The 24,594-nt window shown below is 33.7% G+C and overlaps 4 protein-coding genes and 1 long non-coding RNA gene across 9 annotated transcripts; 3 read left to right on the top strand and 2 right to left on the bottom strand.

Moving 5' to 3' along the window:
• Positions 1-2,154: 2,154 nt before the first annotated feature.
• On the top strand, positions 2,155-15,129 carry LOC104093979 (F-box protein SKIP31-like). Of its 2 annotated transcripts, none has more exons than XM_009599819.4 (9): positions 2,155-2,696; positions 4,345-4,815; positions 4,995-5,068; positions 8,305-8,380; positions 13,098-13,208; positions 13,505-13,679; positions 13,797-13,915; positions 14,658-14,718; positions 14,809-15,129. In XM_009599819.4, the coding sequence occupies exons 1-9, from the start codon at positions 2,622-2,624 to the stop codon at positions 14,877-14,879; spliced, it is 1,233 nt and encodes a 410-aa protein (XP_009598114.1). In that variant the 5' UTR covers positions 2,155-2,621; the 3' UTR covers positions 14,880-15,129. The 2 variants fall into 2 exon arrangements, with proteins under 2 accessions (XP_009598114.1, XP_070038511.1); XM_070182410.1 differs by having other exon boundaries at positions 14,664-14,718.
• On the bottom strand, positions 5,702-8,049 carry LOC104093978 (uncharacterized). 2 transcript variants are annotated; one of them, XR_685769.4, is made up of 4 exons: positions 7,548-8,049; positions 6,613-6,648; positions 6,465-6,519; positions 5,702-5,992 (listed from the first exon to the last, which is right to left on the bottom strand). It is a non-coding gene; the product is annotated as an uncharacterized lncRNA (long non-coding RNA). The 2 variants fall into 2 exon arrangements; XR_685768.4 differs by having other exon boundaries at positions 6,465-6,648; positions 7,548-8,048.
• LOC138896773 (uncharacterized) lies at positions 9,606-11,574 on the bottom strand. The gene is made up of 3 exons (XM_070182079.1): positions 11,188-11,574; positions 10,290-10,939; positions 9,606-10,169 (listed from the first exon to the last, which is right to left on the bottom strand). Exons 1-3 carry the CDS (start codon positions 11,456-11,458, stop codon positions 9,606-9,608), a joined length of 1,485 nt encoding a protein of 494 aa, XP_070038180.1. The 5' UTR covers positions 11,459-11,574.
• An 817-nt stretch (positions 15,130-15,946) lies between the features above and the next one.
• Positions 15,947-17,556, top strand: LOC104093977 (glycine-rich protein A3-like). 2 transcript variants are annotated; one of them, XM_033655566.2, is made up of 3 exons: positions 15,947-16,101; positions 16,806-17,104; positions 17,262-17,556. In XM_033655566.2, the coding sequence occupies exons 2-3, from the start codon at positions 16,819-16,821 to the stop codon at positions 17,438-17,440; spliced, it is 465 nt and encodes a 154-aa protein (XP_033511457.1). In that variant the 5' UTR covers positions 15,947-16,101; positions 16,806-16,818; the 3' UTR covers positions 17,441-17,556. The 2 variants fall into 2 exon arrangements, with proteins under 2 accessions (XP_033511457.1, XP_033511458.1); XM_033655567.2 differs by having other exon boundaries at positions 15,962-16,101; positions 16,791-17,104.
• A 1,020-nt stretch (positions 17,557-18,576) lies between these two features.
• On the top strand, positions 18,577-20,753 carry LOC117272934 (glycine-rich protein A3-like). 2 transcript variants are annotated; one of them, XM_009599816.4, is made up of 3 exons: positions 18,577-18,729; positions 19,772-20,049; positions 20,339-20,753. In XM_009599816.4, exons 2-3 carry the CDS (start codon positions 19,788-19,790, stop codon positions 20,587-20,589), a joined length of 513 nt encoding a protein of 170 aa, XP_009598111.1. In that variant the 5' UTR covers positions 18,577-18,729; positions 19,772-19,787; the 3' UTR covers positions 20,590-20,753. The 2 variants fall into 2 exon arrangements, with proteins under 2 accessions (XP_009598111.1, XP_070038512.1); XM_070182411.1 differs by lacking the exon at positions 18,577-18,729 and adding an exon at positions 18,737-18,858.
• Positions 20,754-24,594: the final 3,841 nt, after the last annotated feature.

Raw genomic sequence — 24,594 nt, forward strand, 5'->3', positions numbered from 1 at the left:
GGGAGGGGGGGGAGGAGGGGGGTCGATTAAGAATTTTGAATTGGGGGTGGGGTGGCCGGGTGGGGCATCTGGTTCGAATGTGGGGAAGGAGGGAGACCGTTTATTTATCTATGTATAGCGCGGTATATAACTGCGCTATACATATATAGCGCGGTTATATACCGTGCTATGCACAGCTATTTTATCAGGCCTGTATAGCGCGCTTTACAGTGACGTTATATATACATATATATATATATATATATATATATATATATATATATATATATATATATATATATATATACTCCTTAAAAGAACGCTATATATAAAAATATCACTCTTTTTTTTAAACACACATTTCCGTCACACTTGTTCAAAAGAATCACAAATGAATTCTGGACTCCTTAATTATATTCTCTAAGTTTGGCGTTTCAATGCAATGCCATATCCTTCTTTAGTTAGGCCTTTGCATGTTATAATTGTGAAAGGGCAAATATTTATTATAGATTGACTGCTATTCTGATTCAAGCTAGTTTATCTAATTACTCCTTATGAAATCATGGACTTACTTCACGGAATTTTGAAAGGTTGGTGTACAATTTGTTCATTCTTAGAGCCCGTTTGGATATAAGAAATTTTTTATTTTTTTTAAAAAAAATTACTTTTTTTCGAAATCAGTGCTTGATCATAAATTTTCTAATTTTCACTTGAAGATGCATTTTGGAATTTTTCGAAAATTTTAAAAACTTCAAAAAGCTATTTTTCAAAATTTTCACTCAGATCACTCACAAAACTTAAAAAACAACCCAAAATTATATTCATGTCCAAACTCAACTCTAATTTTAAAATACCATTTTCACTTAAAAATATTTTTCAAACTTTATTTGGAATTTTACAATTCTTATGTCCAAACGCCCACTTAATTTTCAGGTTCCAATGGATATTGTTTCCATCGCTTTTACACAATATCAACTGAAGACTATATTATTCCACTTCACCTTCCTTTTTTAACAGAAGAGCCAACTCAGTGTTGTTTCTGAGCTAATTATTGCACTCTCAAAAAATAGCGAATGCATATAATTCTTCACCCCTTTAAAGAAACATTTCTCAAATAATTTTGTACTATTACATATTCATCAACATCCATATGTGAATATCTCTTTCAAGGAAAAAGTTATAATCATTATGGTCATGATCAAAATCATTATAGGTAAGATATGTTGCTTTCATAATTTTTGCCCTTTAATAATCACATTGCCATAATATTTTGTCATAATCACAATAGGTACGTGATCAATGACCATTCATACAATAATAACGAAATTATTTTCTTATTTTATCTCGAATCTTCTTCTTGAGGTGAATGTGGTATATTCATTGTCACTACCACGTTCATATTCTTCCAAGAATAAATATTTATTCATAAATCACGTTCACATTCAAATCGATGACAAATATTACCTTCATAGAGTGAAGGATTATTTTGAGAATTTTTACTGTTTTCATTACCATAATGATGACGATTATAATTTCATGTATTGTCACGTCCACATCCATTGATACTTTCATGGTAATAATTGTGTTCTTTCGGACTTATCACATACTGCTACTACATTCTCTTAAGGAAACGAGAATGAAGGAAATTCAATGGGACGGATTTCCACTTCTTGTGCTCACAATCGTACATGAATTTGATCATGGCAAGACCTAGAAATTTTCTTACATAATTTTCTTACAAACTCTACTAGAGTTATAATCAAAATTTATTGTCTTTGCTTGTATTTAATTAACTTATAGAATTTCAAGAATTTAAAAGAGAAAATAAGGTAAAATACTTACCTCAAATCCAGAAAATATTCCTGAAGGAAGTTTATGGAATAATTGACAATCATTATGATCAATATTATATACAAGTTGAGCATCATGCACGTATCCCAAAGCCCGATGACCAAAGCAGATGCCTAATATAGGAATATCAATGCATTCACGCAATAGCCTCACGCAAATTCCTATATCTTCTCTCCACGGGTGGTTTAATTTCTCAAACATTAGACAACTAATTAATAGTATGTCTACAAATTAAAACAATCGCCCTCTACTCAATTGGTTAGAGTCTCGTGCTGATAACGTGTTATAAAACAATAAATGAAGAAGAGTATTGCAGAGAAAAATAAAGAGAAAATTCTTATTGATTTTTGGAATGAATTACAATAGAATACAACCTCTTTATTTATAGGGGAAAAATGACTTAACCACAAAATAACAAATTTTAAAATCTCTCTAAAAGATAGACATACACCGTAAATAAATACTATATTTATAACACATATTGGCTTTTGGCAACCATTTCTCAAGGAAGAAAAAGCAAAACACAAAAAAAAATCCATCCAAAATAAATAAATAAAAATAAAAAAGTTCTGCCTTCACGCTCCTTAGTAGCGCGTAACCTTCACATATTTGCTCCGACGCACGAATCATTCTTCACCGACCCAACATTTTCGGATCCTACCCGACCCGATATCTTCCTCAAGCGACGCAAATCTCCAGATCTCATTTTGCGTCGATGAGACCTCGATTCAATCTACGGCGTAGATCGGCCGACGTTATTCCGGTCACCGAGTTCATTTTCCGGTCAACTCATGGCAATATTCGACGATGAAGATGAGCCTCTTGCTCAATTCCTCGAATCGGAGATCTTCGCTCTCTCCGATCAGGTAAATTCTCTGAAATTTTACATTCTCATTCTACTAATTTACTTTCAGAATTGTGTTTTTGATAATCAATTTTAAAATAGATTTTTTACGGATCAGGTCAAGATCCGAATGTTGTTTCTCTATGATTAGGGTTTTTTGAGGTAACAAGAAGAATGGAAAAATAAATTGGATACTTATTAGAGAAAAATAGGGAATTTTGGGTTAATTTTTTTTAATTACCAAGAGAAATAGGGAAGAACGAAAGACTTGATTTTTCAGCTGCAATTAAGTTTTTCTTAAGAGGAAATATAATTAATTGAATAGAAGAGATAGTTGTGAACTATGTTTCCCCTTCATTTTATTTTCATTTTTAATTACAAAAGAATGATAAAGATCAATAGTAAACTTGTAGATGGGAAAACATGAGGAAGATTCCATTCATTTTTTAATTATCAGCTGCTAGTAAAACACATGAGGAAAATTCATGTCTTTTTAGGATTTTTGTGTTTTTCTCAATTGGTTTCAAGATTTCACATTTTTTTCCTTGTTGCATCAGCCATGAGTTGAGGAAAATGGTTCTTTTCTATGGGCAAAATTAGGCAAAAGGGTGATTATGTGCCTAGTAGACTAGTAACTTGTATGGTGCGTCGTCAGAGGCGGATCTAGGATTTTATAACTGCGGGTGCCATTGTCTATCATTAGTGAAGGAGATTGGATTAGAGTATACATTTAGTCGGTTCAATCCGTCTTGAATCGATTCGATTTGGTTGGTTCGATCCACTTTAAATTAATTTATTTTGATTTACAAGATTTTTGGTGCACAAATAAATAAGTGATCACCAAATTGAATAAGTTTGGTCCAACTCAATATAATTCTATCGATTTAAATTCTATTGAATAATGTGATTAAAAATATAAAATAAAAACAAACTTCTAAATTAGCAAATACACTCCTTCAATCTTCAATGACTAGATTAATATTATGTGTATCGATGCCATCATTTTAGAAAATTTTGGAAATCAGGGAATAACATTATATGGATAAAAAGAGAAAATAATAAAGATCACATTCAAACAAAATTTTGAAGATTTTGGAAAAACGAAAGGAAAAATACAATTTAATACATAATAAAATAGGGTTGTATAAAGAGAGGACATACAAAGATGCATAAATTAAAAAAGAATTAAAATTGAGAAAGAAATGAAAGAAAACGGAATAGGCACGAACACAGATAAGGGAACTCACTTTGAAAACTAATGGGATTCGATCTTGCGTCCTTAGCTTGGAGGTTCAGCAATTTAGCCATGGCACATGGAGTCAATTTTGCACTTCGGGTGCCAAGCTTTTTATATCTTATCTTTTCAATGTAAAATACCAGTACATATGTAAAAATTTATCCGAGCGATCGGGTGGCGTGGCACCCCAAATCAACTACATAGATCCGCCCCTGGCGTCGTGCATGTGCAAAAATCATTGTTTTTCTGGGGATAATATCTGGAACTTTAGTGTTCGTCTTCTCTTTATGGTGGAAGAGTTGGAGGATATTTCATTTCATTTTCTTGTCAAATTCACGTATGAATGACTGTCTGGTTTGCATCTGATCTTTTGCTACAAAAGAATGTGTGAATGCACTTAATTGGAATTTGGTGAATGGTTCTTCTGTTTCAGGAGGATGAGATGGTAGAGGATATCTTGGATGAAGGTGATGTGAAGAGGAAAAGTAAGCACTTTGATGGAGAGGAGGAGAGAGTAACAAAGAAAATGAGAGTTGTGGAGGATGAGGATGAGGATGAGGATGAGATAGAGCGAAAAGAGAAGCAGGAGCAAGAGGAAGAGGAGGAGGAAGAGAAGAGGGATGCAAAGGTAATGAAAGTTGAGGAGGAGGAGGAAGACGAGGAGGAAAAGGTGAATGCATTATTATCATCTCCATCTTTGTCACCACCAGTTGAAGTTGAAGCTGAAGTTGATTGTGCATCTTCACCTCCAAGGATGAGTCTGAATATCATGGATAATAATAATAACAGTGGTGCCAGTACAAGCAGCAACATGAGGCAGGTTCCAAGTAGGATAGAGACTGGGATTCTCAGCAAAGTCCCTCCAGAATTGCTCCGTCACATCCTCAAGTTCCTTTCACCGGAGGTTATTTTTGCTGTTAATTTTTTTTCGCTTTGTCCAAACTGCTTGTCAAAATATATACATTTGAAAGCAAGAGAACAGATAGGGTGCAGAGGGCTAGAGCCATTTATGGTTTCGATGTGCATTTCTGTTTTGATTTTCTGTTGTCTTAAACATTATCTGTTTTATGTAAAATCTAGCAGGATCTTGTGGCATGTTCATTGGTCTGCAAGTTCTTAAATTTTGCTGCTTCTGATGAATCCCTGTGGCGCTGGCTGTAAGTATTCTGCACATTGCGTCCTCTCCCTTTGTCTCCCACTTTTCCACATCTCCCTCTAAATGGGTGTGTGTTTTAAACATCCAATCATTTGCCAACCCTAACAGATAGAAATTGCTATGCGTGAACCATAACTACCTTTGCGTTAAAAGACCTTTCATTCATTTACTTATTCATTCTCTATGAGAAGCATATTTGTGAAGCTCAATTTTTCATTTAAATTTATTGATGATGATTACACTACAAGAAAATAGACCTACGACGGCATTTTTTAAATGTCATTTTGAGTCACATAAATGTCACAAATCATTTACAGACATTTAATTGACATTTATAGCAAACGTCGTAAATTTCGATGCGGGAATTTTCCGACATTTACATTAATGTTGGCAAATAAATAGTGACATTTATATACTGACTTTTTATCAAATGTCACCAGCTTGAGTACAAAATCAATATAGTTGCAACATATAAAGAAATGTCGGCAATCTTACTCATCCTTTCTATATATACATGCAAAATGTCGGTAAATCTTCTTTTGTCAATAGCTTTTTTTCTTTATATACTTGAAGAAAGTTAATAATTCTTGTCTAATAATAACACAATCATTCATATAATTTTGATCCTACAATGTCATACGCAACAAAAGAACTTTGAATTAAAACAAAAGAGGCACATACACATTATTTCTGAAAATCTTACAACACCATTCGATAGTGGTTCTCAAAAACATAAAGTTTTTCCCCTGTACATCTTCAGAACAAGCTATGCTAACTATAAATAAACTCCAATGCTGACTACAAAAATATTAATTCACAACAGTTCACTCGATGAGCCTTCATATAAAGAGGCAACTGAAATCTCTGTGGCGACACGCTTTGCACAAGAGTATTCTCTTTTTGACTCCAATTTTTGCATATCAACCTGACATAAAACCAAACAATAAAAGCAACAATTAGAAGTTAAAAATATAAGGTAACAAAAACCAGTTAGCAAGCCACTTCTATAGAATTATATGGCATATGATATCACATGCAAAGTTAGAATCCGTGCAGCTTAAAAAACTTCCATCATACAAATAAAAATGAAGAATAGACTTGCTTATCACAAAGAAAAATAAAACAATAAGAAACTTCAAGTCTTCGAATACGAGCCACAATGTAAATATGTACCATAAGTAAGAAAATGCAAAAGGTGCTTGAACACATCTACATCTGCTTAGTTAACCGACAGAATGAGAAGTTCTCTCTGTCCTTTTCCTCTTCCTAATCCCTTCTAACTAAGCATGACATTTCAGTTATAGGCTTAAATGATGTTTATTATAATCATTTGGATAGACTGATACCCTTTTTGCAAGTAAACCACAAGAATTTCTCAATGATATTGTGAAGATAACCTTTGACGAGCTGGCAGACCTTGAGTATGCTCCTAACGCAACTCATTTTCAGCACCTGCACGGTAATCTTGTTAGTATCACATTTTAGGGCTAATCAATCAAGCAAGCGTCTTGAGGTATTGATAGGTAATACAAACTAGATATTTACTTATCTCAATTTAAGGAGATGATCCTCTTGAGTGACCTGCAGATGAGAACCACAATCAACTAGAATTCATAGGCCATATTTGGTTAAAGATCATGCTATAGAGGTCATTTTTCTCCTAGAAATACAGAGTAATATCCATATTCTTACTGAAAAGCAGAATGTCATCTCCTGTGAGGAATCCAACATTATAAGTCGATGAGGTTAGTTATCTGGTGCTACAGTTCCAAGTTTTTCTTCCTCTGGTGAACTGATCTTGAGTATTTATGTGTCAAGGAAACATAATCTTGCTTGTTTGTCTACTAAGGTTTTGGCATTATAGGTATCAATAAGTTATTCTATCATACTAAAAGATTGTTCTGTCGGACATAAATGTAATCTTACCCAACCAAATGCAAAAGCGTGATATTTCCTGTAAGGCATAGTTCAGTTTCTGACTTATCCAAGCAAGATTTATGTAATTTGGACCTGCAGGTCCTTTCTACACTCATCCTACCTCTATTAGCACCTATAAACCTAATCAACTAATTAAATAATTTACATGGACTAAGAAGGAGCGTAACAAGCATTAACTATAACAACATGATAGTAAAACAATCATATTAAAGATGTAAGAATAGACAAAATCCAATAGAAGAAACAATCAGCCACTGAAATGAAACAAAAACTGCGAATACACAATCACATTAAAAGAAAAAAGGTGCAGATACTAAAGCTTTATCCCCAAAATGATTCAATTTCATCACTCCGCAATAGCCATGTATCTTGAACATAAACAAAGAACTGTTAAATGCATAAATAAACCTAGCTACCACTTCCCAAGCACAACAAACTTCGGTACATCATAATAAACGAAAGGGCAATCATTTTAAAGGCAGGAAATACAATCCAGTGAACATAATAGAACGAAAATCATAAAAAGTAAATACTTAACGCACCTTAATAACCTCGATCAAAAGTCTGAGAAGTATCAGTAGTATCTGTCATGTTTAGAGTTCTAGAACAATCTAAGACCAACATGGTTGCTTCCCCTTTCAATTTTTGGCGTCACACTGAGATTTGCTTATCGCTAATCGGGTGCGACTTTGAACTTCGAGAATTTCATTTGCACTCCGATCAATTTCGTGAATATGAGATGACGGCATAAATTATTTGGGTATGAGGAAAGGGGAAGATTGAAGGCACGGTTTTAAGAGGAAAGATTGGGGGTAGGGTTTTTAATGAAAATAGTAGACGAGGCCTATATATTTTTAGCTTAATAATTATAAATGTAAGCAAGTTTCCTTCATTAGATATAAATGTCAGTAAATACCGACTCATATAGCTACATTTCAATTAAAAGTCGCAATGACTGTGACACTTTTAATCAAATGTCATTGAATTTACCACATTTTCTAAGAAGTGTCATAAAATGATTCTTTTTCCAACATTTTTCTCACATGTCACTAATTAAATGTGGCCGTAGATCTCTTTTCTTGTAGTGTTAATAAATTTTTGTTGATCACCTTACTATCTTGTTGTTTCTATTGTGCTTAACCCTTCTTGTGTATTTTTTCATTAATGTGGTGCTATGCTTTCCTGAGCCGAGGGTTTATTAGAAACATCCTCTCAAGGTCTGCGTACACACTATCCTCCCCAGACCCCACGGTGTGGGATAATACTGAGTATGTTGTTGTTGTTGATTAATAAATTCAGGTACTGCATGCGATGGGGTCTGCTGCTCCCAACAAGAAAGCCACGAGAATGTGCTTGGAAGAAACTTTACATCCAGGTATCCTCCTGTTCAAAATGTATGATCCAATTGTCATTGAGTAAGCATTACAACTATGTAGTGGGTTAATGTCATCGAATGGTCACTAAACTTTACTAACTTTGACATTAGATCACAATACTATTCTTTGTCTAAAGATAATTTCTTACCATTATAGTGGGTAAAGTTTAGTGACTCTATTATTATAGTGGGTAAATTTTAGTTACTTTAATGTGATAAAAAATAATTCTGTGACTTTACTGCTCTTCAAAGTTCAATGACCATATGTGAAATTACTCCTACATAAATTCTAGTTTACTTTTTTGATCATTAGCTATATTAAGCATATATTCGTCCCAAAAATCTATCATTGTGAGTAGTTCTAAGTTTGAGAGTAAAAATTAAAAACTTGAATTTGTTTTGAGAAAGTTTATCCTCGTTGAGGCATAATATAAATAAGTAGTTAAAAATGTGCTCTCTCTAACCGTTTTAAGTTTTTAGCTAAATAATCAATTACTTCAACATGGTATCTGAGCCAAACTTATCACTATTCCTGGTTTACCAAATATTAGGCCCTCATGTTATATTGTTCACGCTCCAGATATCCAACCCTAGGTGTGGCTTGGTTGAGGAAATTTATTGTTGTCGCCTTATATATTTTTGGACAATTCTTACATCATGAGCTAGATTTTGGAGTTGAGTTAGAGGAAAATGCATTTTCTTTATAACAAAGCAAGCAAGAGATTCTATGTTCAAATCTCACAACCTTAAAAAAAAAACTAAAAATAATTTCACATGTTTGTCCCATGAAAAAGAATTAGGTACACCCCCAGGGGTTAGTACAATTGGCAAAGGTTGAGCGACTTGTGCTTTAGGTCACAAGTTCGAGCCTTGCACCAAGCGAACTAACTCTGGTTTTTAAGTGGAGAAAGCTAGAGGGTGGGCCTTTATCCCCGAGTTTCGAAGGCTGTGGTTGGCCCAAAGGGCCGGCTCCTGGAAAAAAAAAGAGTTAGGTCCAAACGTAAGGAGACATGTTGAGGCATAATATAATTAAGTAGATAAAAGTGTTAGAGAGAGCATACTTTTATGTACTTTTATCAAGGTTATGAAGGGACATAGTAAAATTATATCTGGGAAGTGCAAGGGGAACTGTCGTCTCATTCCTGTCATCAGGGGCGGCCCGACGTATTTTGGGGCCTAAAGCCAAATTTTAATGAGGGGCCTTAATGTTTTAATTTTTTTATTATTATTTGAAGTCAATTTTTCTAGCTTTTTTAGATGCAAAGTTACTAATAATTTTCTTATAATCAATTTCTCCTAATAAGTCTTTCTCAATTGACAATATAGCTAACCCATTTAATCTCTCTTGAGACATTGTTGATCTTAGGTAAGATTTTATCAATTTTAATTTTGAAAAACTTCTTTCCGCTGAAGCAACGGTAACTGGAATTGTTAACATTATTCTATAAGCAATACAGACATTTGGAAAAGAATCAAGTCTCTTTATTTGATTGAGTATATCGATTAAACTATTATCTTCTACTTGTACTATTTCCCTTAATACTTTCAACTCAGAAAATAAATCTAAACCATCAATATCAGATTGATTATTATGCTTTAAGAAAAATTCAAGATTAAGGCAATGTGTTTTTAAATTTCCATCATTTAGTGATCTTAGTTTTTTACCACTAAATAGAAAACCAAAAATATTTTCATATGCTTCAAATTGTTCAAATCTATTTTGAAGTGAAACAATAGCCTTGTCTACAATGTATAAAAAGTAATCAACTCTAAAGGACTCTTCAAGAGACTTTGAGATTTCATTAGCAACATTCTCATCAAAAAATTTCTTCCTAGATATCACACGTTTCTTACGAAATTCGGATTCAATATTCATTTCAAATGCAATTTCTTTGGCAGAAATCATAACAGTTACAAATCCTTCTTCTCTATATTTGTTAAAAAAAGAAATCAAACCTTTTAATTGATCTATGGCAACATCAATATGCATGTCTTTTGACTGCATACTTTTGCTAACTGAATTAACAACAAATAATATATCATACCAAATAGTCATACCCAATAAAAATTCAAAATTTTCGAGTTCATATGTTACTAAGGAATTAGCTTCACTTTTAGTTTTTGGATCATCACTAATTTCTACTAATTTCAAGAAAGCATCTCTTATTTTTGGAGTTTGAAATCTTATTGCTTTAATACTTTCAATACGACTTTCCCAACGAGTTTGTGACAATGATTTAAGAGTTAGACTAGGTACACTATCCTTTAATACTTTCCATCGCTTAGTAGAAGATGAAAATAGTGAATATATACGTTGTACTACTCCAAAAAATGATATAGCTTTTGTACAAGAATTAGCCATATCACAAAGTAACAAATTTAGATTATGACAACCACATGGTGTATAAAATGATCTAGGATTTACATCAAGAAGTCTTTTTTGCACTCCTTGATGTTTTCCCTTCATATTTGACCCATTATCATATCCTTGCCCTCTTAAATTATCAATATCAAGTCCAATATTTTTTATTTCATCTATAATAACTTCAAAAAGACCTTTTCCGCTTGTATCATCTACTTTTAAAAATTCTAAAAAATATTCATTAATTTTTATTGGAGTTGCCGAAATATCCACACTCTGCAGTATAAAAGACATTTGTTCTTGATGACTTGTATCTGGAGTGCAATCAAGTATGATAGAGAAATATTTTGCTTCTATAATTTTTTATTCTTAATTTCACTTGTCAATAAGTTTATCAATTCATTTTGTATTCTATGCCCAAGGTAATGACTATGAATTTCATCATGCTTAATTCGTCGAATATGTTCTTGCATGACAGGGTCAAATTCTGAAATCATTTCAATTAAACTTAAAAAATTTCCATTATTCTCTTGATATATCTTTTCATTTTTTCCTCTAAATGCTAAATTATTTTTTCCAAGAGTTTTGATCACGGCAATAATTCTTGACAATACATTTTTCCAATGCTCTCTATCTCTATTGATTTGTTCTTGAACATCTTTATCGATTGTTTTATCTTTTTGCAGTCTTATTTCTAAATCAATCCATGCAGCCATGTTAATAATATGTTCATTTGTTGTTTCATGAGTTTTGAGCTTAGTACTAATATTTCTCCAATCATTACTACCTTCACTAGCTAGTTTACTACTACAAGTTCCGGAACTCAAACTAAACAACTTACAACAAAAACAAAATACTTTATCTAAGTCTTTAGAATAAACTAACCATCTTCTATCATGTCTTTCACCATTCACCAATTTTTGAATATAATGTGTAGTAGAAAAATGTCTTGAAAATGTATCATTCGGAAAATTTGTGTCAATTATTCTAATTGGCCCATTTTCTACCAATAGATCTCTCAACTTTGTATCTATATTAGTCCATTGACTAGGATCATATATATTTATATGAGTTGAATTATTTATTTCATTCATAAGTATCAATGTATTATTTTGAGGATCTATTTCCGGCTTGTCACTTACTTGTTCTTTTTCTACTTGAATATTATTAATTTTCGAATTATCTAACTCAACTGAATTACTAACTTGGTCATCTAGAGAACACTCTCCCAACTTTTCTGATTCAAGATTTTTATTATTCAATAAAAATTTGTCAAGAGCACCTTTTTGAGATTGTATTAGATTTTGAATTCTTCTTTTTTTCTTGAGTTTTTCATAACCAGATTCACACTTTCTATTTGACATACTTATCTTCTAATAATAATAAATAATCTAAAAATGCACTAAATAACAAAATATTAAATTTTAGATGAGAAAATAATAAAAGATAGAATAATAGAACCTGGTTAAAAAACGGATAGCTTGATATGAAATTAAATTTTCTGTTCGAGTATGCTTGTTGTAACTTGTAAGACTTGAATCATGAAAATAGAACAAACAAAAACACTCCACTATTTCTTGAATCAATACACTGAACTCTGAAGTCTGAAGATCCAAAATAAAGCTTTGATCTTTGGCTATTGAAGAATGAAGAATGGAGTGTGATTAATTGAAGAATGAAGAACAAAGTATAAAAATATAATATAGTGGTATAGTGTTACTCACGTTAGGTATAAGTTGAACCGTTGAAAAATGAAGTAAAAACAAAGTATAAAATATAATATAGTGTCATAGTTATTAGTGCACATTGCACAAGTTGTCTACTTGTCTTCACTTTGCTCAACAAAGTTTTGTGAGTAAGAACAAAGTATAATATATAATATAATGGCATAGCTATTAGAGTATTAGTGCACAGTGCACAATTGCACAATGCACAGTGCACACGTTCTGCTTGTGTTCACTTTGCAAACTTTGAGAAAGTTGTGGACTCACTTCCCGTTTCATTTTATATATTTTTTAATTTATATATATAATATAGATATAACTAAAAAAAGGGACCCCCATAAATGTGGGGCCTAAAGCAATTGCTTTACCCGCTTTATGGACGGGCCGCCCCTGCCTGTCATCATGAATGGAAGGATATGATAAATACCGTGGACTTTGATAGTTATGATTTTATCTAATTCAGAAAAAGGATCAATTGACGAGATACTTAAGTGAGGCATCTGGGATGTTTCATTAATTTTATTTTGCTGTAGTGTGTATATATTAGCATTAAGTGTGTTTTTGATTTACTAATTTGATGTATCCTCAAATTTAAATTAATTTGGGTCAAATTGAATACTTTTTCAAACAGCGTGATGCTGAGGATATGATGGAGTTTGTCAGGAATACTCCTAAGGAATTTAAGGAGTATTATATCCAAATGCAGACAGCAAAAAGAAGCCAAGCTCCTCTTCCTTCTCAGGTGACTGGAGGTCTTTTTAGAGACTTCACAATATTGCATTTGAGTCTGGGTCTGGGCAGTTACAAATAAATTCATAATTTATATCCCTGATTTATGGCTGTAAATCGTCCAAGAGACCTTTCCCTTTATTTCATACGTGAACAATGCCTTCACTTTTCTTTTTTCCCAGTGAAAACAAGACATAAATAGCGAAAAAATGATCACTTAAATAAACCTTAACACCCTACATTTTGATTTCCGTCTAGTTGTATGTGGTCTTATGAATAGTTACCATAGTTTTTGGCTTTAATGTACAGATGAATGATGACCGAATAATTCTTGATAAAACAGTTGCTGATCAAGTCTCTATGTGGAAGAAAAGCAAAGGTCTGGGTGATAAAGTGGTGATTGATCATTCGTGCTCTGGGGAGACGTGCAATTACTATCAAATAGGAGATGTATATGTTTGTGAGAAAACTGGACACGTTCATGGTAAGAAATGGGTTGCTTAGGTGCAACTTAGTCGTTAGATATATACAATGAGATTCCTGTGTATTTGACCTTGACCTACTGTCGCTTATTGGTTCTCTTTTATGTGTGCATGTGCAGTTTGTGATGACACATGTAGGGAAGTTGTACCTGATCCTACAAATGGTCTTCTGGTGTGTACCATTTCAGGCCACTGTTTTGAAAGGATGTTGTCACCTTCCGAAATGGAACAAGATGGGGTAAGAAACAAGTAACTTGTAGTGTCATTTCTGAAAGAACCGAAGTTTATGAGCGAAGCAAAATTCCTTGTTCCATGTAGAAAGGGTGAAAATAGAAACAGTTTACTGCTTATTCTAATGCAACTTGGAATTAACTGCAGCAAAATAAAAGATAAACTTCAAAGCCTATGTTTTCTGTGGTTTTGGAACTTCTTGCATTGGTAAAATATTCGCTGCATTTTCCGCAAAATCAGTTGTTGTAATGCACCAAAGCTTACTTGTTTGGTGGTTGTGGTGGATAAAGTACACTGTTCATATATGGAATTGCACTTATTTTTACTAAAAATGTAAAGCTGTTGCACCGATGTTAACATACAGCTAGAATACAACAGCTATGCAGGATGGAATGAGAAGTAGGTCAACTGTCTCCTTGACTGTAAAACCTAGTCTTATTAGTGGCCTTTAATTAGGTTGGATTATTTTCTCCGGAGTGTGAGTAGGCACCTCTCATCTTATTGTGGGATGTAATTTCTCTCATGCATATTTTGTGATTTTTAGTCTATGTGAAGCGTGTTCATGCCTGATTTTGATTTGAGAATGTATAATGCATCTTGCGTATTTTCTATTTGCACCTTGTGCTTGTATGGTGTCTGTTGTAAATACATCCTTGAACGGATAGTAGCATCTCCTCTCTGTGATAATGTGCTCAGTACAAGTATATAATATAGTACTATATCGTTAGCTAGTTTTACGTTTATAATAGGAGCAGCAACAAGGTGGCACTACAGATGAAGCGGAGCCATTCATGGGATCGGGTCGTTTTGGTATATACCTTTGTATCAATTTTTCCTTTTGGCTTGTTGATTGCTCATCTCCTTTTATTCATGTTTTTTCTCCTTTTTTTTCTGTTTCAGCTCGAGCTTATTTATTGGGATATAACTGTGATGACGAGAAGGAACTAGAAGCTGCTTTGCGTTTTTGTTGATTCCACTGCTCATGTGTATTGCTAAAGCTTTTGGCTCTAATGATGATGACATTCTAGCTGTCTTGTAATTTTAGATCGCTAAATTAAGTATTACCAAGTTTGGTTTTCACCTAATATTTCTAATAAGCTACTCTCTTATCATTAAATACCCAAAATGTGACTCATAAGGGGGAAAATCGTTAGTTGATGTTATTGCAGTAGTTTTCCTTCTTTAATATTAGCACAGACGATCAAAAGGTATATTCCTCTACTGCGTTGTCCATTCCATCACGTAAAGCCACATGCATTTATGCATGCAATAAATTAATCTCTCATCAAAAGAACCAGAAGGCTGACACCTTATCAAAGGGACATGGCATCTTAATCTCATAGCTAAGCAAACTAATTCCTCAGTGGGTTTAACTGATTCCGACATCTACGATACCAAGTATATATATATATAAAATTTGAAATGTGTAATGAGTACATGGTCAGAACCTGAAAGTTGAATCAATCAAACGTAAATACTAGATCCACTTCTTTGTAAAAGTGCATTTATCGTCTAAAAATCTTGGATATGCCCTCTGTTCCACAGGATCACACTCAAAAGTAGATCCAGGATTTGGATATTATGATTTCGAGTTTAAAATTTGACCATAATTTATTTGATTTACTGGGTTTATAATCTATTTTTTATATTTGTTTAATAAATTCTTTTAGCACATATATGTAGTTAGAGCCATAGCTATTAGGTCTGGATGAACCTTAAATGCTAGACGCAATCCTGATCAGGCTACGTATAAATTTGAAATTACAATATTGCTGAAGTTAAAAAGTAAAAACGGTCTCAATTTAAAGTGTTAGTTAAAACCTTTCGGTTACTAATATATATGTATATTTTTCTATTTCATTGATTTAGAAAGAAAATCATTGGTCACTCTGTTTGTTGTATGTAAACCAAAACCACTCAATATTTAGTGATTAACCAAGTGAGCCAACCAAAAATTACCTCAATATTTAATGATCGTATCGATCACCCAAGTAAAACAAACTATAACTACTCAATGTATTCCTAATTCTCTACAATTGGAAATGAAATCATTGGTTAATATGTTTATCGTATTGCACAACCACTCAATATATTAATTAGCCAAGTAAAATAAGCTATAAATTTTCATCCATCATACTATTGTGTTTCATCTTGTCTTCCATTCTTCTCTCCAAGAAACTGCAAGGAGAACCTGTAAGAACTATGAACTCCAAATCTTTGGTTTTCCTGCGCCCCTTAGGCATTTTCTGCAAAATGTTATATTTGTTTCATTACTTTTAATTTAAGAAGTTGAATATATCTGGCCATATCATAAAACCTTGAAGTTCAGATTTCTGATTGTTTTACCTTATACACTTTTTCGTTTTCCCGTCTTGTTTTTTGCCATTTTAAACATCAAATTAAACTTCTTGATTTTTCATGGTTGGCAATGCATATATCTTTTTTTCCCTTGTTTATGTTGGATTAAGATCTTCAATTCCTTCGATTGACAGAAAATGAAAGAGGAAGCATAAGACAACTTCCTTGTATTTCTTAGCGTTTAGATAGCTTGAAAGTTGTGAGCTTAGGCTTCTTAATTTTACTAGGAATCAAATCACACGGAAGTTATAAGATTTAAAAATAATAATTAACTACTACTCATTTCAAAATCTTCGTACTAAAGTTTTTACAATTAAGTTTAATTTCGTGTATAACACTTTTCCTTTGACTTCCTAAACAATAAAATGTCATCCAGACCATCCATACGAATTAAATTGGTGTTATTGTTGTTCATCTATACAACATGCTATTTTGCTCATAACTCATTAATCATGTAAAGAATGCATCATATCCTTTTCAATAAATTGATTCCAAATCTACCGTTTGATTTCATTAAGTAATAGTTTTGTCAAAATTAGGTATTCGTGAAGAATGGGAGGCGGAAAAAATAAACATCTAGGTCAATATGGTTATCCAGGGCAATATCCTCCACAACCCGGAGCTTACCCTCCACAAGCATATCCAGGAGTTAATCCTTCGCAAGTGTATCCACCTCTTCAAGGATATCCTCCTGCACCAGGATATCCACCGGCCGGTTATCCTCCTGCACCAGGATATCCACCGGCTGGTGGATATCCTCCACAAGGGTATCCACCAGCCGGTGGATATCCTCCACAAGGGTATCCTCCTGCGGGTTACCCTCCTCCACACCATGCAGGTACCAATCTTCACTAGTTACGTGACATTTTTAAACTCACAAGTTTTTTTTTTGTTTGGAGACCATAGTTAATTAGTACATAGGTTTGTATTATTACACTATATCAAATCATATATAGTAATTTTTGGTTTGTACTAAGATGGATGTCACATTTTAGGGCATGGAGGCATGGGATTAGTAACTGGAAGCATAGCCGCAGCGGCGGCTGCGTACGGTGCAGCACATGGTGCTGCAAGTCATGGACGGGGCGGCGGCTATTATGGACATGGAAAATTCAAGCATGGCAAGTTTAAGGGTGGCAAGAAGTTTGGCAAGAAATTCAAGAAGTGGAAATAACCACTTCAGTTTCTGTGTATATCATCCTCATTTTGCAATTCAAATTCAAACTAGATGAATTCTTGTACTATTGTTCCCAACAATGAATAGTACACGTCTTGTAGTTTATTGACTCATTTTTCCTTGAAATTTTGCAACATTAAAGTGTTTCAAAATGAGTTTGAATAATATGGCCCAAGTGGCCAATACATGTACTAAAGTATTAGTCACATTTGCAGCCAGAAAAAATTATAACTTAGACAAAGACAACATGATGGTACGATTCCTACATCTTATGGTGATATGGTCTATAGAGTACTTCTTGAGTTTTTGTTTTCCTTCTTTTATATACGCGCGGAAAACAATTTAGGTCACATACATAAATTAATGGTGTAATGATTTGTACCCCATCAGTGTAGTTGAGTATAATAATATAGTAGCTTAATTACTCTCCGGAACCACAATAAGTGATCATTTTACATTTGGTATACCCATTAAGGAAATACGAACTCCTAAAAAACAAAGATGTATTCACTAAATTAATTTTAATTAATTATATCTTGACACATTGGAATATGTAAATAAGGACAAATTTTGGAAAAATAAAATTAATTCCTTCTTGATTATATAAATGAACACTTATTTTGGACCAAAATAAAAAAGGTAAAATGATCACTTATTATAGAACGGAGGGAGTATTATTTTTATCAAGTTTTCAATTAATTCATCCGTTTCAATTAATTATATTTGCCAAAGTTTGTCTGTACACGGAGAAAAATAATGAAATTTTCTGAAATTTATAATCTTAAATACACTTGGATCGGAGTACAACATTTTGTGTTATAAGTTTTTAAAACTTGTAATATAATACATATCAGAATATTCATGGATATATATATATATATATATATATATAAGCTTATTAGTATTTCTTAATTTATAAATACAGTTTGGAATGGATGATACGAAAGTATCGGCATATAAATGTAAAGAAGCTATTCAGAAGAAAAAGAACGGCTTTGTATTTTTTTGGTTTTTCCAAAATAGGAAAAATTGAAAAGATAAATGAAAAAGAATATTTTGATTCGGTGTAGAAGAAGGACCCCACAGGCCACAAGTCACAACAACTGCTAAGATTTTCCATATTTTGGCCGTTTCCTTATCGAAAGTAGACACGTCATGTACGCGTTTAAGTAACGCGTGGAATAAATTAAATATCTTCCACTAATAAATACTCAAAGACCATATCCACTCTTTGGAAATCTTCATTCGAAAAACTTTGCTTAACGTTCGCTCAACAAAGAAAATCTGTAAGAACCCTTCTTCCCTTTTTACTTCTGTATATTGCTTTGTTAAGTCATACATGAATGATCAAATTGGATCTGAATTACCCAGTTGATCACGACTCTGAAACATAACATCTGTTTTCTTTTTTACAAGTTTGATCTTTTATACCCTTGTGTTTGATATTTTCTTGATTTGCGTTTGGTCAAATGGAGATCAGAGGGTTTGGTCCCACCATTTTGATTTCTTGAGCTTTTGTTTGTTGTATGATCACCAAATAAAGATTAGATAGATCAACTTCGACTATTCGTTTTTTTCTGCTTTTGGGTTGAGAATTGTGCTATTCTGAAACTGAATTTGGATGCTTTAGAAGATGATTACTGTCCTTTTGCATGAATTTGTGTAAAGGAGTAGAGACCTGTTTTATGGGATTTTTGTCTTTTTGATGTGTGCGACAAAAGTGTGGCCAGGAAATAGTCATGTAACCTTTGCTTTTCTAGTCTTTAAGAGGTGTTGGCTTGGTTTTCCTAAAGGTGATCTGAAAATTTAATCAAATATGATGGATCTGAGTTTTGAATTTGATGGAGAGAATGGTACTGCCTAGAAATCCACACAAAAAAATGTTAATGCCTACCCTCCTCCTGTTTATTGCACTTGCTCTGGCTCAGAACATATTTGCTGGCTTCCTGCAATTTTGGTTATAACTTGTCGTGTTAAATTTTACATTTTCACCTACTTTTTTAGCTATCGTCTCCCCCCCCCCCTTCCCTAATAGTAGCTTATCATGTTTTATTGTCCACCCTTTTCATGTGTTTTAGAGTGCTTACTGTGTATCATGTGACCCTTTTTCTATAACCGTTGTGTGCTATCTTGTATCCTGATATGAGCTCAAAGCTAGTGGCTGCACATACTCTGTCTTGGACTGATTGATGTTTCATAAAGCATTATAGGTTTCAAAGTTGAAAGGGATTTACAATTTGATTTCCTTGTGGGTCATATTCTCTATCTTCTGCAAATTTCATTTTATTTTGAATTTGACATTGTTGTAATATGTTTGACATGTAACAGGTACTAGTAGTGAAATATGGGAGGTGGACAGGATGGGTCTGATAAGGGACTCTTTTCCCATCTTATACCCGGTATGACTGGTCATTCTTCTGGTCATGGATATCCACCGGGGCAGTACCCTCCGCCGCCTGGTGCTTACCCTCCGCATCAAGGGTATCCTCCTCAAGGATATCCTCCTCAGGGTTATCCTCCACAGGGAGGAGGATACCCACCTGCAGGATATCCTCCACAAGGATATCCTCCCGCTGGTGGTCACCACGCTCCTCCACACCAATCAGGTATTATCTTTGGAACTGATTTATTTAGGCCCCAATGAATAATAGAAAGCTGTAACTATAGCAAGTGCACAATATGTTGGATTTGTCTAGTTAAATTTCTTTGGATCTCTTTTACAACTAGATGCACAAATATGGAAAGAACAGTTTATATATTGTGAGCACTGAAGCAGAGTACATACAATTCTAGGTGTGCTTCATAATAGATAGCTCTTTGTGACCAAATACTTTTTGACATTTTCTTTCATTGTTGATGGTATTTTTTGCCCTTTTGTTGCTTGTTACATTTCAGGTCATGGGGGCATGGGGGCGATGTTAGCCGGAGGTGCTGCAGCTGCAGCTGCTGCCTATGGTGCTCATCACCTGGCACACGGAAGTGGATCTCACATGGGACACGGTGCTGCTCACTATGGACATGGAGGCGGTCATTATGGAGGCGGTCATTATGGAGGCAAGTTTAAGCATGGCAAGCATGGGAAATTCAAGCACGGAAAGCATGGCAAAGGCGGGATGTTCGGAGGCAAATTCAAGAAGTGGAAGTAAACAAGTGTCTTACTTATAATATCAACTTCACCTGGTTTTTTACATTGTGTGCTAATACTCCGTCTTTAAATAAGACATACTACATGTTATAATTGGCCTATAGGCCTGTGAGATGTTCTCTTGTTATATTGCATTTTCAATCAATGCTAAATTGTGTGAGACTATGCAGTTGGATTGCCGCAGATGGCCTAAAACTGTTCTTTGTTTCTTTTCTTCTGTATTACTGCATTTCCTCATTGAAAATAGACTCGGGAATTCGGAATAGTTGTAGAATGAGGAAATCAAATATAGGAGCGTCCTTTGGTACAGTATCGCACTAGCAACAGTATCATTGCAAAAGCTTAGAACTTTTCTGTTAAGAGCTTTTCTTGAAGTTTTATTTTCAATTGTTTATTTCTGTACGATGCTAGAAGTTATGAAGTAAAATGTAGTTGAAAAACTTTGAACTTTTTAATTTTTTTTCCTCAAGTCCTTGTTTTCAATTGTCTTTTCATCTAGGCAGAATATCCTAATAGATGCCTCTACTTGTTTTCCGTTACTCCACGAAGTTTCAACGAGACACTTGTACTCGACCAAAACATAAGTTTTAAACACCGCCGACAATGTGTGCTGCTCACTTGCCCTGACATGGACATATTTCTTCCGTTTCAATTTATGTGAAATTATTTCTTTTTTAGTATGTGTCAAAAAGAATGACTCATTTCCCTATTTGAAGACAAATTAGTTTTATGCAAAATATATGTGTCTCATTTTACCTCATAAGTTTAAAAATCTTATTTCTTTTCTTAAACTATGTGACAGTCAAATCACGAAACCGAAGGAGTATCATTTTTGATAAAAAAATCCAATTCCATCTCATTTTCTCCAACAAAAAAAAAAAGTATCTCAAACCTTCCTCCTCTCTTTATCCCATTTCATCTCTCCCTCCTCCACCTACCTCTCCTCTTCTTTACCTTCACATCACCCTCTCAAAACCCAGACAACAAACGAATCAGGGTCCATGACCAGCAAGCAACATCATAGATCCTTGGAATATCGAACATTCAGGAGATCACCTTGAATCTCGAGGGGGCTTTGCTGGAAAAGACTCACTATGGCGACCCTCCTTTTTCCTTTCTCTTTCTCACCATAGATCCCCATTTTCACCGGAGTTCTAGTTGGTTTTGATTGCTGAAAATAGCGACCATGGATGGTATTATTAATCTTGTATTTTCAAAAAGGGGAGAGGATTAATGGCTTGGAGTTGTTTGAGGTGGGATTCTCCTTCAAATTTTAGTGAAGTGCCTACGAAATTCTAACTTTCACAACACTAAATCTCAATTCCACAAATACCAAATACGTCCACCTCTTAAAACGAACATCTCCTTCTCCCACCCAAAAAGAGAGAAAGAAACACGCTATGAAAAAAAGATTTGTCTGCTAAGAAACTATGGTTAATAATCACCTTGATTAATAGATATTTCAATAAGTTTTTCTTTTTACAAATCTGAGAGAAATTAAATGGGCAAGCACGAAAAGAAGATAGTAATGAAAATTCATTGGCGGAGAAGAAAAAAATTGCTGAAGCTCTTGATGTTATGGTGGTGACGGAAGAATCGAATGGGCCAGGGTAGGGGGGAGAAGAAAATTGTTTGGCATTACATTTCTTTTCTTTTCGTTTATTTATTTTTAATATTTTTTAATCAGAATTAATCAATCACTTGCTTTTGGGAGCGTGTGATCACACACTTTCTCTCATTCAGCAAAACAAATGCCGGTCAAAAGGGTTTAAAAAAATTAATTTGTACAAGATTAAGTGTCTTGTTGAAATTTCGTGAAATATGGAGACCGAAATATCAAAACTAAATAAGTAAAGCGTCTATTCTGTGTTTCATCTACGAAGTTTAGAAGTGGAGAAGTATAAAAGTAGTTAATTGAGAGTAATTGGATTGATTTAGGAGCCAAACAAAAAAAGTAACTGGGAGTCTAATGGGAAAACCTTTTTGTGAGTGAATCTCTTTTCGTTCTCTCTCCCACTATTAAAGCATAAAGAATTCAGGGGAATACATTAAAACAACATATTTTGTACTCTCTTTTTCATAAACTTTATTCTGCTTTATTTGTTGGGGGTCACCGTATAGTTTAGTTCTCGATTGCTATTGAATCTTAGCTGAGCATCACTGCTCTTACCCTTAACTTTTGGTAAAAGTAACAATCCAATTAGATTTTACTCGAAAATTGATAAACTAGGACCGAGTCTTACCTCAATACTTGGAAAAATATTCAGTTATTGAAAGATCAATAAAGGCCAAATATATACGTAGCCCCTTAACGTTTGCTTCAATTTTTATTTTGACACTTTAACTAAGGCTATTACCCATTGAATACTTCAACTCTAACAAAAGTGTACCTATTAAACACAACTTTGATAATCCCAAATCATCTTTGATGCGTGAATATCAGTTGTTATCTACTTGGCAAACAAGACCAATGATAAAATGACATGTCAACAAAGACAAGAAAAAGCTAAAATCTGAAGGGAAAAAAAGAAAATAAAAGAAAATAAATTTTTTTTGCCTGCATCGTCCCCAACCCTGTGCAGTCCTTACCGCCGTCATCCCCAACTCCTCACTAGCCAAATTTTTCCTACCCCATCTTCTCCAAATAACGAATAGAAGCAACTACAATTTATCTGAATAAACCAATAACAAATTAAAATAAACTAAGTTGGTGTTCTTCAATTTTACTTAGGTTTCTGTTAATCCGATCTCAGCCTATACATCTCCTATCGAACTCAAATGTAACTATAGACGCTGAATGACAATTAGAATAAAATTCAGTAATTAATTTGATCAAACAGACTCGAACTTAAGGAAACCCAGGTCATCTTCCTCGCCGAGCGGCTCTGAAATATTTGACCCAAGAATCCAATTCGAACCAGCTCAAAAATGCACTCAAATTTTAGATTCAGATTCTAACAAATGTTTCCAGCTAGAATCTATAACAACCAACTGATTTCTACTCAAAATTTTCAGATATGTTTTTTTTTTAATTCAAGCTCGATGCTCCAATGGAAGTCAAAATTCTCTCCTCAAATTAGATTCTTAGGTAGCAAAACGATGAATAAAGTCAATTCAGTGAAGGCATCCAACTCTAAAATAAAATTAGAACTCCAAACCAAAGAAGATGGAGTTGATGTCGGAGGCTGTGGCTATCGGGGGAGCTGTCCTAAAGGTGATGACAACAAAAAATTATTTTCTAATTAAACTCAAAAATTAAAATTAAGGAGAGAAGATAAAAATCTAAAATTAAAAAAATTATTTTCTTTGCTTTTCCTTTCCACGCTCTCAAAAGAGGGTGTGATTTCACATACTATATCATGTCAACATTCGTGTTCAATAGGTACATTTTTGTTAGAGTTAAGTATTCAATAGGTAATGACCTTAGCTGAAGTGCTAAAATGAAAACTGAAGCCAACTTTTAGGGGCTGTATATATTGACTCTTATCTCTAACGCTTAAAAAATCCTTAATTGTTTATAGGATTGGTCCATTCCATTTGTCTTCCAGCCTTTTCTTTGGCTCGTTTGTTTAGACAACTATATTAGAATTATAACAAGTTTAGTATCACCATAGATTGTGGTTGAATAGTACGTATTTCTTCATTTTTAATTAAAGGCCTCATGTTCGAGCTATAATTACGAAGTAGCCTTTGGTAGGAGCGCATTACACCCTAAAGCGGGATTCCCAGCGTGAATTGAGCTTTGTGGAATCCTAAACCAATATCGAACATCGGACAGAAATAAAAAGTGCGTGCATCTCCTTAATCATACACACTATTAACTATTGGCTTTAAAGAATGGCTTTCAATTTGTTGTGGCTCATAACCAATTAAAACGGAATCGACCATTTTACTTGATATGGTTATTGAACATAACTAGTCCAAACTACTTGTCATTTAAGAAAATCAAGACAGAATTAACTATTTTTTTTTTCATTTTGTCCTTAATATTAATTGTTCTTAAAAG

The sequence above is a fragment of the Nicotiana tomentosiformis genome, chromosome 8, assembly GCF_000390325.3.
Source record: "Nicotiana tomentosiformis chromosome 8, ASM39032v3, whole genome shotgun sequence".
NCBI lineage: Eukaryota > Viridiplantae > Streptophyta > Magnoliopsida > Solanales > Solanaceae > Nicotiana > Nicotiana tomentosiformis.

Bases quoted from the DNA above. Each gene is read 5' to 3' on its own strand.
- LOC104093979 (XM_009599819.4), top strand. From the start codon at position 2,622: ATGGCAATATTCGACGATGAAGATGAGCCTCTTGCTCAATTCCTCGAA. The intron at 4,816-4,994 runs GTTATTTTTGCT...AAAATCTAGCAG, and splicing joins TCAAGTTCCTTTCACCGGAG to GATCTTGTGGCATGTTCATT. The intron at 5,069-8,304 runs GTAAGTATTCTG...TAATAAATTCAG, and splicing joins GAATCCCTGTGGCGCTGGCT to GTACTGCATGCGATGGGGTC.
- LOC138896773 (XM_070182079.1), bottom strand. From the start codon at position 11,458: ATGGCTGCATGGATTGATTTAGAAATAAGACTGCAAAAAGATAAAACA. The intron at 10,940-11,187 runs ATGATGAAATTC...ATACAAGCGGAA, and splicing joins ACATATTCGACGAATTAAGC to AAGGTCTTTTTGAAGTTATT. The intron at 10,170-10,289 runs GTTATGATTTCT...GAAATCTCAAAG, and splicing joins GAGAAGAAGGATTTGTAACT to TCTCTTGAAGAGTCCTTTAG.
- LOC104093977 (XM_033655566.2), top strand. From the start codon at position 16,819: ATGGGAGGCGGAAAAAATAAACATCTAGGTCAATATGGTTATCCAGGG. The intron at 17,105-17,261 runs GTACCAATCTTC...GTCACATTTTAG, and splicing joins CCCTCCTCCACACCATGCAG to GGCATGGAGGCATGGGATTA.
- LOC117272934 (XM_009599816.4), top strand. From the start codon at position 19,788: ATGGGAGGTGGACAGGATGGGTCTGATAAGGGACTCTTTTCCCATCTT. The intron at 20,050-20,338 runs GTATTATCTTTG...GTTACATTTCAG, and splicing joins CGCTCCTCCACACCAATCAG to GTCATGGGGGCATGGGGGCG.